Source organism: Trichosurus vulpecula, chromosome 9 (assembly GCF_011100635.1).
Source record: "Trichosurus vulpecula isolate mTriVul1 chromosome 9, mTriVul1.pri, whole genome shotgun sequence".
In the NCBI taxonomy this organism is placed as follows: domain Eukaryota; kingdom Metazoa; phylum Chordata; class Mammalia; order Diprotodontia; family Phalangeridae; genus Trichosurus; species Trichosurus vulpecula.
This window is the reverse complement of record NC_050581.1, coordinates 76,032,367-76,044,998: the sequence shown is the minus strand read 5'-3', so window position 1 is coordinate 76,044,998 and position 12,632 is coordinate 76,032,367. Positions and strand designations below refer to the sequence as shown.

At 39.9% G+C, this 12,632-nt stretch overlaps 1 protein-coding gene across 16 annotated transcripts in view; it reads right to left on the bottom strand.

The window, feature by feature from the left end:
* Positions 1 to 12,632, bottom strand: part of MAPK8IP3 (mitogen-activated protein kinase 8 interacting protein 3) — a 93,052-nt gene that overhangs the window by 48,243 nt on the left and 32,177 nt on the right. For 9 of the 16 annotated variants that reach the window (XM_036737345.1, XM_036737342.1, XM_036737351.1 and 6 more), the window contains exons 3-4: positions 10,411 to 10,481; positions 9,946 to 10,037 (exon numbers count right to left, since the gene is read on the bottom strand). In XM_036737345.1, the coding sequence (XP_036593240.1) occupies positions 9,946 to 10,037; positions 10,411 to 10,481 (163 nt within the window). Of the gene's footprint in view, positions 1 to 4,173; positions 4,198 to 9,945; positions 10,038 to 10,410; positions 10,482 to 12,632 lie in introns of all 16 variants that reach the window. The other 7 variants (XM_036737338.1, XM_036737341.1, XM_036737344.1 and 4 more) reach the window with 1 other exon arrangement.

Below are 12,632 nucleotides of genomic sequence, written 5' to 3'. Positions count from 1 at the left end.
TAGTTTGAGTCCTAGCTCTAGCACCATCTTGGTGAGCCATTTCATCTCTCCAGCTTGCTTTTCCACCCTGAGAAATGGAGCTTCCCCCAAAATAATGATAATTCTTAAATATGCTCAAGACAATGATGCTTTAGATACTACTTAGGCACTGAATTAAAAACAATCTTGTATGCTAGATTCAACAATGCTGAAGCCAAGTCTACTCCTTCAGAAACACAATGTGTGGAAACACAGTGTGTGTGATCTAAAGAAGTGAATTTCCTTCTAATCCTCTGATATTTACTGAAAAGTTCTGACCAGGTGAAAAGCATAAAAGAAGGAACGCTTTCTACATATAGGTACTAAACAAATGTTTTTAAACTTAATTGGAGAGAGACTTGTGGAAGAAGGCATGGATGGTCAAGTTCTATTCTGGTGAATATAATAAAGGAAAGAGTTTGGGAACCCTAAGGCAGAGGGTGGTTCAACTGGATCCTGGAAAGAGATGGAGGAAAAGACTGTCTTAGAATCTATAAGAAGGGTGAACTGAGGGAGGGAAAGTAAATGTAAGGGGTTTGCTGTAAGAAGTCCACGATTCAGGGGCCTGATAGATTAGAATAGGCAACATGTGTATATGTGAATGTAAGAAAGAGCAAGGTATTAGGCTAATATAACCATTGAAATTTGGTAGAAAGGATACATGATAAATCAGGACCATAATATTAAAACGTAAAACTTTATTCACAATGAATCTAATTTGGTTGCGCTGTTCTAGGCTTCCTTCAAGGAAGAAGTGTTTTCTTGAAACAGTTTGTCCTGTGATGGCTGGAGTCATCCCAATTGTCACTGCATGGCATGAATGGAACACTAAATACAGCCTGTTCTAATTTTTTTATACCACCACAATTCTTTGTCCTTCCACCTTTCCCCATGCATCACTCCTAAAGATCCTGTGGTCCCTTAATCCCTTTCTGTTCTCCCAGTATATCACAACTCTTGGAATTTCACTTCCTCTCCACCCCCACCCCACCTTAACAATTATGACACAATGATGAACCATTTCAATGATTGCCTCTTCACCTATTATTAGCTCATTCCCTTGACCTTCCCACTCTTAATTCCCAACTCTAGGTTAACAGTCACCATTCTACATTTTTCTGTAGCTATTTCAAAAGCATCAAGTGTTACTGGATGGAGTTATGAAATCATAATAGGCCCATTACAAATGTGTATGACCTAACCTCAAGTAGGACCCAATAGGTACACAGCAATCCTTTTACTCATCCCCTATTAATAATTCCCTCCCCATCTCGTTCCTTTCCTTTCCTTTCTTCAACTCTGGACCCAACTCCAGAAGGTGACCTCATCTCCTGTCCTCCACAGATCAAAGTCTGCCTATGTCTTACCCTATTTTCTCCTTTCCTTTGATCTCAGAGGATGAGGTGGCTTTCCTCCTGTCCAAGACTATTTCTTCCAACAATGTCCTTCATGTCCTTTGGGATCTTGGTCCATTGATCCTCATTCTCTTTCATCTTCTCCAGATCTACTGGCCATTTTCCCATAGCTTACAAACATGTTTTTGCATGACTGCATATGTGTAATCTCTAACAAACTGCTTACTGTTTCAGGGAGGGTGGAAGAGAGGGAGGGAAGGATAGAATTTGAAACTCAAAATCTAAAAAAAAAATGAATGTTAAAAATAGGGTAATAGATTTAGAGCTACAAAGGATCTCAGAGGCCACCATTTCCAACACTCTCATTTTCTAGGTGAGGTTCAAAAGGTTGAGTCCCTAGTCCAAGGGCACAAAGAAAGTAAATATCAGAAGCAGAATTCAAAATCAGGTCTTCCTGCCTCCAAGTCCAGTGTGCTAACCACCATGACATGCTGCCTCCTCACACTAGTCCAAGTCCTCATTACCTCTTACTTTCCTGGTCCATTATGTAATAGCCTCCTCACTGGCCTCTCTGCCTTTGGTCCTCCCCCTCTCCAATCCACTTTTCATTGTGCTTTCAAAACAATTTGAATGAAATTGAAATGAAAGCTAAACTTTTCAGCAGCTCATTTACTTTAGTAGCAGCACTTACACAGGATTAAATACAGATCCACTGCACTGTCACTCTTGCTAGCCCTATTTCAGACTGCTTTTCTCCACATTAGGAGCCAGTTCTCAGTCCTGTTCTAGGCTGCTGTCTACTTTCCTTTCCTTGAGCTTTCCTCATTTCTTAATAGGACTCACTGACTGAAGTCATTCCTTTACTTCATGGTCTAATTCAGGTTCTCCTTTTCCCCTAAGGCCTTTCTTGAAAAGGATAACCTTCCCTTCTGAATCTCTCATGCTTCTGTTAAACCTTTCTTATTTTAAAAATATTATATTCTATTAAACCTTTATTATTTTAAAATTGTATTCTAGCTATTTGGATATATTTTTAATTCCCCGAATTGAACTGTAAGATCCTCAAGGGTAGGGAATATGTCATTTTTTCATTTTTGTATCTTGAGCTCCTAACACAGTACCTTACAATTAATTGGTAGGGGTCTAATGAATGTTGAATGAATGGAAGTTTTCTTAGCAAGCAGATTTTCCAAGTGTATTCTTCTATTCACGTTGTAACATTTTCTGCGGAAAAGGTCTTGGGGTTTCTCAGTAAAGAATGTACTGGATTTGGGATCAGGAAGAAGTGGGTTCACATGTCACCTCAGATGTTCATTAGCTGAGTGATGTGTGGCAGATCACTGAAACTTTCTACGCCTCAGTTTCTTTTAATGTAATAAGGGAAAAAGAATAAGACCTATTAATAAGGGTGATGTGAGAATCAGATGAGATAATGTGTGTAAAGAACATAACAACCTTAAAACATAATATAAAGACTAATTTATTACTATTTAAGTAATTAATACTCTTCATTCTATATACTTTTTCACTCTTAAATCTCTCCTTTGTCAAGGTTAGGGAAACAGATAAGAGGGGAAAGTGCCAAAGCAGTGTTACTACAGAATCATAAAAAGGTCAGGAGGGTCTGAGCTTCTCATTTTACAAATAAACTCTTCCTGACAAAAGTCAGGCATACCTATTCAGCTATCGCTGAGACAGCTGGGCCCCACTGCAAATCAGCAAAACTCTGAGAGACCAGGTGGAGACAGTACAAAAATACAAATAGCAATAACCTATTCTGGACCGTCGGCATGTTAGAAGCATTACCCAAGAAGCAGAGAAGATGGGTCTGATATTTCCTGTCTGCTCCATCTGGGATTCCCTTACACAGCTCTCCATTACATACAATCCTTCCTCCATTAGGCCAAGTAGAATGTAGAGAACACAGTTCCTGTACATGGAATACCTCTCCAGGGACCCCCATCAGAGACATTACAAATATTTCCTTCAGTAACCTCTTGTGAAATTAATATAATGGAATCTCAAGCCTTAGGAACAAAAGCAAATGTAACCCAGGGGCTGTTAAAGGTGATGATGGAAAGCCAGGGATTGGTGGTAGAGGCTCATTTCTACAAACAGTAGAAAGAACCAAGGCATTTTCATTTGAGTACAATCAGTTTGAGAGTAGGGATTGTCTTTTTCTTTCTTTGGATTTCTCTATACAACCTAGGCCAGGGCTCCAAGGTGTGTATTTAATAAATATTACTCACTGACAGGATCACTGAGAGTCAAACAACGAACACCAGGAGAGATGAATTGAGACTGCAGTCCAATCAACAGTGAGTGGATAATTCTATAGCCTGTTTAGGGTCTAGTACACATTGTTGGCAAAATCTTTTATAAGCAGCAATAACCATCAATGGTTTTTGACTTTAAGAAAAGGACAAACTCTTGGTTTATTCCTTATGTAAATTAAGAACCAGAATTTCATGTCCAGTTTCTACTTTGTAAACAGTGCACCTACGGAAGAAGCAGGAAGTAGGAATTATCTTTGTGTAAAGTAACAAAGAGTTCAACATAATTTGGGACTGTTTAACCACCCTGCTACTTCATATACCTTTCAAAAGGTGCAAACTACTGTGTTGCAGCTCCACAAAGATCAAGAAGCTACTGTCATGATCTGGTCCATTCAAACAGTAATGGTCCATCTGTATTCAAGAAGGATTATCCAATAGAACTCCATGCCATAGTCAATATGAAAAACAATCCCTCATCTCCATTCCCCAGAACTATAGTAAATAAACACTGTTATGGGCTTTACCTTTTCCTCCATGACTGGCGAGGACTGCAGCGAAGTGACAAAAACAACAGCCAACATATAGCAGCAAGGCACAGAAAGCAAGACAAGAAAACAATCATTAGAGAGCTAAAGGCATGCAAACACATTTAAACATGTGCTCACAATGACAAACAAATGTTCAGCAATGTTTCCAAGCCCAGGTACCCTACTCTGTGCAACCAACTCTCTATATAAATGGACATATGCTAAGACAAGACAAACATTCAGGAAGACAAATGTAGACACTGTATATACTCTCAGATATGTTTCTCTTACATACACACTCAAAGCAGATGAAAATACATAAATGTACTCATGTGAGCTCACACTAATATGTAGTAATAGAGTCATATGTGTAGATCATACATAAACACACACACACACACACACACACACACACCCTACCCAGGAAAAGGAAGCCCACATTCTTCAAATACAAATATTCTGACAAAACACAGTCACAGTTCACAGGAACTTTTATTCTATAGCCCCACCAAGTCAGACAGCAAAGTATGGAGTGGAAAAAAAAAACTGTTGTCCTATTAAACATCCAGTTTCAGCAGTGGACCACTACAAAGGATGTGGGCCCCTGTAGTGGTGGTGGAAGAGCTAAAAGCAAGAATATAGTGAAGGACCACACGTTTAATTTCCAAGGTACAAAATGTCAGGGAAGAAAATAATAGTAAACACTAATGTAGGAAAGATCACTGAGGATTTGGGGGGGAAAAGTTTCTTCTATCTTAGCCACAACCTCCCAACATGTATTTACCTTCCACAAATTTCAAAAACTAATCTGCCCACAAAATGAAAAGAGTTGATGTTTTCTGAATCTCAATTCCTATTCCAGGGAGATTGTATGCATGTCTGTTCTTCTTGTTGTTCAGTCATTTCAGTTGTGTTCAACTCTCTGTAACCCATTTGGAGTTTTCTTGGCAAAAATACTGGAATGTACTGCCATTTTGTTCTCCAGCTAATTTTACAGATGAGGAAACTGAGCCAAACGGGGTTAAATGATCGCCCAGGGTCACACAGCTAGGAAGTGTCTGAGTCCAGATTTGAACTCAGGAAGATGAGTGTTCATGACTCCAGGCCCAGCACTCTATCTACTTCATCACCTAGCTGCCCATGGTATCTGTTCTTACACTGGTTGTAATCCTATCTCCTTTGTCTTCCAGAATATCATATTCCAAGCCCCACCACTGCTTTAATATGGAAGCTGCTAAATCTTGTGTGATCCAGACTGTGCTCCATGATATCTGAATTGTCTTTTCCTGGCTGCATGCAATATTTTCTCCTTGATCTGGGAGCTCTGAAATTTGGCTACCATATTTCTGGGAGTTTTCATTTTGGGATCTCTTCCAGGAGATGATGGGTGGATTCTTTAAATTTCTATTTTACTCTTTGGAGCTAAGATATCAGGGCAGTTCCCTTTGATAATTTCTTGAAATATGATGTCTAGGCTCTTTTTTTGCTCATGGCTCTCATGTAGTCCAATAACTCTTAAATTAGCTTTCCTGGATCTATTTTCCAGGTCAGTTGCTTTTCCAATGAGATACTTCAATTTTCTTCTTTTTTTTTTTTTTTTCAGTCTTTTGACTTTGTTTCTGGAAGTCTCATGGAGTCATTAGCTTCCACTTGCCCAACTCTAATTTTTAAGGTGAGTCTTTTTTTTTTTAGCCTCTTTTTCCACTTGGCCAATTCTGCTCTTTAAGTTCTTTTCTCCAGTGGACTTTTGTACCTCTTTTGCCATTAGGCCAACTTTATTTTTTAAGGTGATATTTTCTTCAGTAATTTTTTACACCTCCTTTACCAAGCTGTTAATTCTCTTTTTATAATTTTCTTGTATCATTCTTATTTGTTTCCCCCAATTTTTCCTCTACCACTCATTGCTTTCCTCAACTCTTCTAGAAATTCTTACTGGCCTTGGGTCTAATCAGCATTTTTTTTTTTTTTTGAGGCTTTGCTTGTAGCTGTTTTCACATTGTTTTCTTCTTTGTTTATGTCTTGGTTTTTTCTGCCACTGTAGTAGCTTTTTCAAGTTCCTTCTTTTTGTTGTTTGCTCATTTTCCCAGCCTATTTCTTGACTTGAAACTTAATGTTAAAATTGGGCTCTGCTCACCTGGGGTTGGGGAGGAACTGTGCCAAGCTTCAGGCTTTTTCATGCTGCCGTTTTCAGAGGTAGTTCTGGGGATCTGCAAGTTTTTGGTGCTTCCAAGGCATTGTGATGCTGGAAGAGGTATGGTCACTGTGCTCGGGTCTTTACTCAAGAATGGCCCTTGATTCCCTGCAGCCACAAGTACTAGTGCTCCTCTCTGCCTTGGAACTTCGATCAGGGCCCCTGCTCCCTTGTGACCAACCACAAGCCTTCCTCTGCACCCTGGAACTGTGACGCAGAATTGTGTATAGGCCATAGAGTTGCTAATCAGTGATGGCAGTACCCAGTGCCAGCAAGGGGTCCCCTGTAATCTCTTTCTATCTGGCTGTCAGAACCCCTTACTGTCTCTGGGCTGTGAGCTCCTGAAGCTATTGTTGCTGTTGAAACCACCTCTGTTTAGTTTTTAAAGCACCAGACGATCTGGTCCTATCCTCTTTGCAGCTTCATCTGACATTAGCTCCCCTCATGATTCAGCTGAACTCTATATAACATTCATATACAATATCCACCTTCCATCTCTCATCTATGTGCTTTTGCACTGGATGTCCATCATCTCTGAAATGCACATTTTTCTCATTTCCACTTCAGAGAATCTCACTTTCCCTTCAATGACAGACCCAGCACTGACTTTTTCAAGAAGCCTTTCTTGGTGCCCCCCACTGCCAATGCCCTCCAGGCATATTCTTGGGCCCTCTAAAACTCCATAGCAGTTGCTTTTCCTCCCTAAGCATCCATTTCATCATGGTACAGGCACCTTCTTGGGACTCCTACAGCCCCACAGCAGCTGCCTTGCCCCACCGAGCTTGCTTTTCAGCTACACTCAACTGTCTGATGTCCTGGCACAACTTCATCTCGGGCTGAACCCCTGTGTACAATGATAATCTACTTAAATTCCTTCCCCAATGATTAACATGCTCTTACCCTGTCATATCCTTCTCAGAGTAGTAAATCTAAACCCCTAGCTGCCAATGTTTAAGCACCATTCTCCTTACACTGATGGCCCCCTAATTCCAATCACCCTGAATCCAACCTTCCCAATATCTCACTCAATAGCTAACCATTCCTTCCACTGTGTCCTGTGAACTGCCCATTTCATAGGTAACAAACCAGCTTTCATCCAAAACCAAGGGAACAGCAAGAGTACGGTCTAGACTAAGAGAATTGGCACTGCTTAGGTTTCCAATATCTTTACATTGTACTAGCCTATGTGAAATACATCAGTGCAGCACACCACCCGGACTAGAACCTGATTTCAAATTCTATACACTCCTATAGCAGCAAAGCTCAAGGACAACCTCTCAACAAGGCAAGACTTATCCTGCAGTAAATAATACCATTTTGGCCCAGAGAGGAATGAATTGAGAGACTGAAGCTTCCCAGAAACTGATGGGTGACATTTCAGAGAGTGGGCTTTGGTCCAAGACAATCGCGATAGACAGGCAACACAGCAAATTGGAAAAGTCAATGGATTTAGAATTAGAGTACCAGGGTCTAAGCCCATTTTTGCTACTTGTCATCTATGTGACCTTGGGCAAGTCATTTCACCTCTGGGGGGCTCGGTTTCCTCAAATGTAAAAAGGGGAGGTTGAATCTGATGACATTGGTGGGCCCTTTCTAGCTCTAAATCCATCTTATGATTTTGATGTTTCTCATTATAAACAGTTGTCTGATATTTTGAGGGGAGCAGTGACTAACTCAGAACATCTCAATATCATGCAGCTCTGCCCGTAGTGCCTGAGATTGTAGATCAACCCTGCCTGACTACTGAGCTAAATTAGGAAAAATATGCTTCAGGCAACACTTGGCTCCCTTTTTTCAGTCTCCAAGGTCTTTTTCCCTCCTGGGAGCATTGGCAGGGAAAGAACATGTTTGATGGAGATGGAATGTCACAGCTCCCAGGAAGCTGGCCCAAAGCCCAGCATACACTCAGAAGATGGTGAAAGCAACAAAACTCCACCAGCCTCACTTTGGACTGTCCCTGTTCAGCTTTTCTACACAAAATTTGCATGAAGACCTCTACCTCTGTTTAGAACTGAAATGCAGTTAACTGGATATTAGCTGGGTAATTTATTATGAACAAAACCTGGTCAATCAGAAAGCTAACATTAAACACCTATCTTCTCCCAGTCTCTCTGTTTAGAAGGATCTAATATAACCAGGTAACAGAAAGTCCTCTGCTCTACTATACTAATTAAAAGCATCAATTGCAGGTCTCCATTCTCTGCAATGAAGAGTAAACCTATATCTACAGATAATACCAATCCTACTTTTTCCTACAGACATTTCTTAAACACTGGTTATTTATTTACACCAGCTCTTCTACATGCTACCGTGTGACCTTGGGCAAATCATTTTCCTTTTCTGAGTCCCACTTTCCTCCTTTGTGAAATGAGTTGGACTAGATGACTTCTGTTTTCTCTTTTAGCTCTAATTCCTATGATCTGGACAGGGTGTTGATTATTCTTGTTTGTCTGTACTTATTTGTTACAAGAGAAAGTTTTATTGGGTTGAAGAGGAGTCACTGGGAAGTGACAATGATGTAAAAAAAAAGAACATCAATAAAACATCTAAAGAGAAAAATAATATTAAGTAAAAAATAAATCAGATGAACCTAATTTCAGTTCTACAAAGTGAAGCACAGACATCTAAGTACTCTGTTTTCAACTTTTCAGGGTGACACAAACTATAAAATATAGGACCACAATTTAAACCGATTTTAAGGAGTCTATACATAAAGCTTAGGATAGGTCTTCCATGTGCAGTCAAACCAAGGAAATCTGTAGAAGAGGGAACTCTTAAAAGTCCTTTGGTTGTCCACAGGGCCACTCCCTGGCTTTGGCAAATACCTAGGCGAAGCCCATGAACTATTTTCTACTTTGGGGGTCAATTTTCTAGCTTCACTAAGACTGGTAAAGCAAAGAAGATGAAGCCAAATCTCAGACTGGCTTCTACTTCCCAAGTAATGTTAGCTCCTATAGGCTAAGGCAGGGATGGGAAGCCTGCAGCCTTGAAGCCACATATGGCCCTCTAGGTCCTCAAGTATGGCCTTCTGACTCAATCCAAACTTCACAGAACAAATTCCCTTAATAAAAGGATCTGTTCTGTGAAGTCTGAATTCAGTCAAAGGACTGCACTTGAGAACCTAGAGGGCCACATGTGGCCTAGAGACTGAAGGTTTCCTACCCCTGGTAAAGAGTATTAAACTGATCAAAACCCAGGACTCAGAAGTATGAAACTACTGAAATCAGTGTCATAGTTGACCATTTCTGGCCTTACAAGCATTTCAGCTTAATATCCATAATGATAGCACAGGTCTTTTAACTTTTCCCTGGTCCTCCACACTCAAATGGAAAGCCTTTTTAATACGTAAAAGCAAAGAAAAGTAATCAGATCGGCACACAATATTTCTTAGTCTCAGGAAAGCTCTGCATCCATGTCTGCTCTCCATCCATGACCGCATCATCCGAGTAGATTATATTCTCCTTCATTTGGAAGAATATAGAACTTTATAAATAGTTTTCTTGATTTTATAATTCTCTACATGGTACCTACTGTGATAAAAAATGAGATTATACAAATATTCAGTCTTCTCATCATACCTTCTCCCAGGTAGACTGCCCTCTGTTTGGCTATTTCCCCCAACCTGTTGCATCTTGGATCGTTCAATGTGTTCTACATAAGTCTGGATCATCTGTGGAAAAGTAAATACTCATAAGTACAAACATTAGCTCAGTAAATTAACCTGTTTCTCTATCTTTCCTACTCTAACTAAATGAATTTCTGGGCTCTATGTGGTCTGTGGTGCTTCTGGTAGGAATGCAGTGAAAATGGAGTATAGGTATAATTCAGAAGTGTGGTGAACAAACTTTTAAGAACAACAATATATCCATGTAAACCCTGGTAAGGACACTGAAAATTCAATTGCAGTGAAGATCACAGCAGATTGGAAGGGACAAAAAGAGAACATTCCACTTAGAAGATTTTAACCTCTTCTGCCTCATTGATTTTTAAGTATTTAGGTCATAGGTTGGGAGCTGTTAGAACAGAGCAGAATGGGCACATACCTCTGTGTGTCTCTGGTGCAGGGCATTATATTCCTTCTTCATCTCTGACTCACGCTCCTCCAGTCGAGAAACTAGACAACATAACCATTGTCGGTCAATTACATAATCTATTTATTACTTGCTCCATTCTCCCCTTTTGATAACCCCTCAAAGCTTGTACCTAAAACCAGGGGCTACTGATGCCAGGCATGAGTGTTCAAGCCTAGCAGGAAATAGAAAGGTCTATGTAAGGCCCTTTCGATGACTGGTAGTATCATAAGCAATTCTTAAGCACATAAGTAGGAATCCTTGAGAAAGCCCTCATTACTTAGGAGGGGGTTCTAATAAAAAACTTGTCTGAAGAAGTCAGTTAACTGTCTCCAAGGGGATGATCCTACTGAAAGGACTGACTATGGGCATCTCAGTTTTAGTTTTAATTCAACAACTAGCAGAGAGTTAATAACACCAGTCTAAGCTACTTAGAAGACCCCTTCCCATAAACAAGAAAAAGAGGTGGATTGGGAATGTATAGGGATAATCCAGGGCAGTGGTATCAACCTTAAATAGAAAGGATCCCTGCAGGACACATAATGACTTAGAAAACCACAAATTAACATTATTCTATGTTGTATTACATTTTTATTTATTTTGTTAAATATTTCCCAATTACTTTTTAATCTGGTTTGGCAGTCAGAATTTGACACCTCTGATCTAGGGAGCAGAGACTTTTATTTCTTTTGACTTTAGTTACTTAAAAAACAAAAACAAAAAACTATGAACATAGTAACAGTTTGACCTTTTCCTTAAGCAATTCAAAATGATTATTATAATGACAACTGCTCATCTTTATATATTCTTAACAATTTACAAAGTATTTTCCTTAAATGAAAGTGTTTCATGATTTAGGAAGCTCTTCCTCATAATAAACCTACAAGACAGGTAGTATTAACATTATTTTCATATTCTAAAATAGCTACTGGAACAACTATAAAAAAATCCGTGGTCACTTCCATTCCAGAGTGCAACACTGGATTAGGACTTTGCTGAAGGAGTATTAACTATGTAAAGGAAGAGTGAAGAAAGTGAAATGATCTGCACTAGGTCACAAAGCTGGTAAGTGGCAGAACCAGGTCTTCTGATTCCAAGTCCTGGTCTAAGTCCATTATATCATGTTGCAATCGATGATCTTTTTATCCCTGGCACTAGCTCTGAGAAATGCCCATGAATGATTATAACAAACTGGAGGAAGAAGAAGAAAAGGGAATACAGATGAGAAAGAGAAAGAGTAGGAGGATGGTCAAGAAGTAGGTTCAGCAGAACAGGGGGTGAGGCAAACTCTTCCCTCAACCTACCTGAAAATGTCCCCTTCCCCATCCTGGCTAACCCAGGACTCTTCCCACTTAACCCTGACCCTTGGGCCTACTCTCAACTACCCCCTCCCACCCACCATTCCCAACAGTGATAAGTTGGGCCTCTTTTGTAAGGAAGACATGACTGCACACACAACCTGCATGAGTGGGAACAGCCATCTTTCTCGTAAGAGGGAAGATCCTGGAGCCTTACCACTTGTGCTGCAATCATGCCTCTGCCCTACAGATCACCACTCTGTCCCACCAATGGACACTGAGCTTTGCCATCCATCCTGCCCCTTGTACCCTGAAGAAAGGTGGGCCTTTTTATCTACACTGCAGCTGTGCCCCACCTCCCTCCCTATGTGTTATTTCTTCCTATTACAACATGAGCTCCTTGACAGTAGGGACTGCCTCATTTTTCTATTTGTATCCACAGTGCTCAGCATGGTACTTGGCACATACTAAGTGCTTAATAAGTGTTTTTTCATTCACGAAGAAAGACTGAGAGAAGAAATAAGGACACAATACAAGGGCAGGAGTTACGTTGTCTTAGGCTATTACCATCGGTTTATGAATGTGTCTATTTCTCAATAGCATTCTGAGCAAGATACATAGGAGGATTGGTGGATAAAGAGCTAAGAAATTCTAGAGATCAGGAATCATATGAAACAGAGACAAAATAGGCAAGCCTTTACAGATACAGAAAACACATACCAAAAAAAAAGAATAGAAGGATACTCCTGTAGATGAAAAGTACATCTAAATAGCGAATCAATACTACATGGACTTAAGATTTTATATAACTGAAAAAGGGTGGAATGTACATAGACAAAATGGGTCTTATTTTAAATGTTGTGTACATAGGCTTTAAAAATAGTCATTCTTTCTGTG